At 61.9% G+C, this 2,107-nt stretch overlaps 1 protein-coding gene across 1 annotated transcript in view; it reads left to right on the top strand.

Annotated features, from left to right (window-relative positions):
• Positions 1 to 340: 340 nt before the first annotated feature.
• GRM7 (glutamate metabotropic receptor 7) overlaps positions 341 to 2,107 on the top strand; it is an 871,267-nt gene continuing 869,500 nt past the window's right edge. The window contains exon 1 of the mRNA XM_077763719.1: positions 341 to 859. Coding sequence (XP_077619845.1) covers positions 341 to 859 — 519 coding nt within the window. The remainder of the gene's footprint in view (positions 860 to 2,107) is intronic.

Below are 2,107 nucleotides of genomic sequence, written 5' to 3'. Positions count from 1 at the left end.
AGTGGGAGGAGGAGGAGAGGGAGCCGAACGACCATTTAAAGCGATAGCAATCCTTGCCCTCTCCCCAGTGCTGGGTTGTTGGAGAGCGCGAGCGGCAAGCCGGGGAGCGCGAGCGCGGAGCGCGGGCCGGCGAACCCGGGAGCGCACGGAGCCCCAATCTGGCAGGCGCCGCGGGACCCCCCATCTTCTCTGGCTGCCCCTCCCCGGGTGCCCCCACCCTCCGTGCCTGCAGGAGCCTCAGGGCTTCCCCGGAGGACCTCACCCCAAGGGGCCCGGACCCCGGCGAGCCCGCCACCATCCCCTCCAGCGCTGCCGCCCCCGCCGCCGCAGCCGGAGCAGCATGGTCCAGCTGGGGAAGCTGCTCCGCGTCCTGACTTTGATGAAGTTCCCCTGCTGCGTGCTGGAGGTGCTCCTGTGCGCGCTGGCGGCGGCGGCGCGCGGCCAGGAGATGTACGCCCCGCACTCTATCCGTATCGAGGGGGACGTCACCCTCGGGGGGCTGTTCCCGGTGCATGCCAAGGGTCCTAGCGGCGTGCCCTGCGGCGACATCAAGAGGGAGAACGGGATCCACAGGCTGGAAGCGATGCTCTACGCCCTGGACCAGATCAACAGCGATCCCAACCTGCTGCCCAACGTGACGCTGGGCGCGCGGATCCTGGACACTTGTTCCAGGGACACTTACGCGCTCGAACAGTCGCTCACTTTCGTCCAGGCGCTCATCCAGAAGGACACCTCCGACGTGCGCTGCACCAACGGCGAGCCTCCGGTTTTCGTCAAGCCGGAGAAAGTAGTTGGAGTGATTGGGGCTTCAGGGAGTTCGGTCTCCATCATGGTAGCCAACATCCTGAGGCTCTTCCAGGTAGGGAGGCGCTCCCTCCGGGGCAGAGCGCGCCTTAGCTCCCCGCGCTCCTAATCCTAAAAGCTAGCTTGGACTCCAGGGGTGCGGGGTCAGGTCAGCCTTCGCGCAATTTCACCCTGGAGATCCTGCGAATCCCTCCCACCCCACGCGAGGAGGTACCTTCCCTGCTTGGTTCATTTCCCTTCCATCTCTCCCCTGTCCGCGCTCCACTCCATCCGGCTTGACATCCTGGATTTATGGCCCCATTTACAAGAAGCAATCTGCGAAAAACAAGGCGATGATTTAAATGGGTTTGCATTAGAGTGAAATATGGTCCAGAAACAGGCTTGTCAAAGTGCCGGGCTCCTGTGAGAGCCGGTTAGGCTCATGGAATATGAAAGATGAGAAGACGCCTCGAAACTGGGCATTTCTCAACTCCCCGGCTTCCCAGCCCCAAGCCACCTGGCAAGCCGCAGCTCCCTTGGAAAATTTCAAGAAGCGCTTAGGGAGGCACTTCTTAAACCGAGGGCTAGGTCTTCACCTACGCGTGGATGTCAGTGGCCCATCTCTCTCGGGTTGGATCTCCCGACCTGTAGCCTGTCTCCGCGAGGGCTTGGGGCGGAAGGCACGGGGAAGCTCCCCAAGTGGGGAGATGCCACCCGCAGACGTGACCCCCGGGTGATTTGCTCTGGGCAGTTGGTTGCACCGTCTAAATTGCATTTGCAGTCCGGCCACAGGCAGGAGCTGGGCGATCAGCTTTCTCCTCCTGCCACTTCAGAGCCCAGGGATGAGCTCATGCTAACTGCGAAACAAAATCGCTTTCGCTGCCTCCACCCTCCGCCCATCCTTCCCACGACCTCCCTGCCACAGCCCCTCAGCCCCTGTCCTCGGTTCCGAAAATGATTCCCGGAGCCAGGCAGGAGGCGCCTGGAGCGAGGCTCTGGGGTGCGCTGAGCGGAGCCCGCGGCCCTCCTGCTCAGGGCGCCAGAGCGCGACGCGAAAACGGGAGGAAGGCGGATCCGGGCAGCCGAGCGGCGGGTCTTACTGCAGTGCCCGCTCTCCTGCTCCCGCACGGTGTGCCCCGTGGCCCCTGTGCCGCGCTGGGCATAAACTGATGCATTTTGGATTTTAAGAAATTGAGTTCCAGGGTCCGTGTGATTGTGGGCTCCCTTCTCGTTTCTCCGTCTTTCTTTCCGTGTGTTTCATTTTTTTTTCTTTTTCTCCCTCCTTTGTTTTTCTCTTTTTCTCTCCTCTCTTTCAGTTTCTCCT

Source organism: Crocuta crocuta, unplaced genomic scaffold (genome assembly GCF_008692635.1).
Source record: "Crocuta crocuta isolate KB4526 unplaced genomic scaffold, BGI_CrCroc_1.0 scaffold184, whole genome shotgun sequence".
NCBI lineage: Eukaryota > Metazoa > Chordata > Mammalia > Carnivora > Hyaenidae > Crocuta > Crocuta crocuta.
This window is presented reverse-complemented; position numbering and strand designations above follow the sequence as displayed.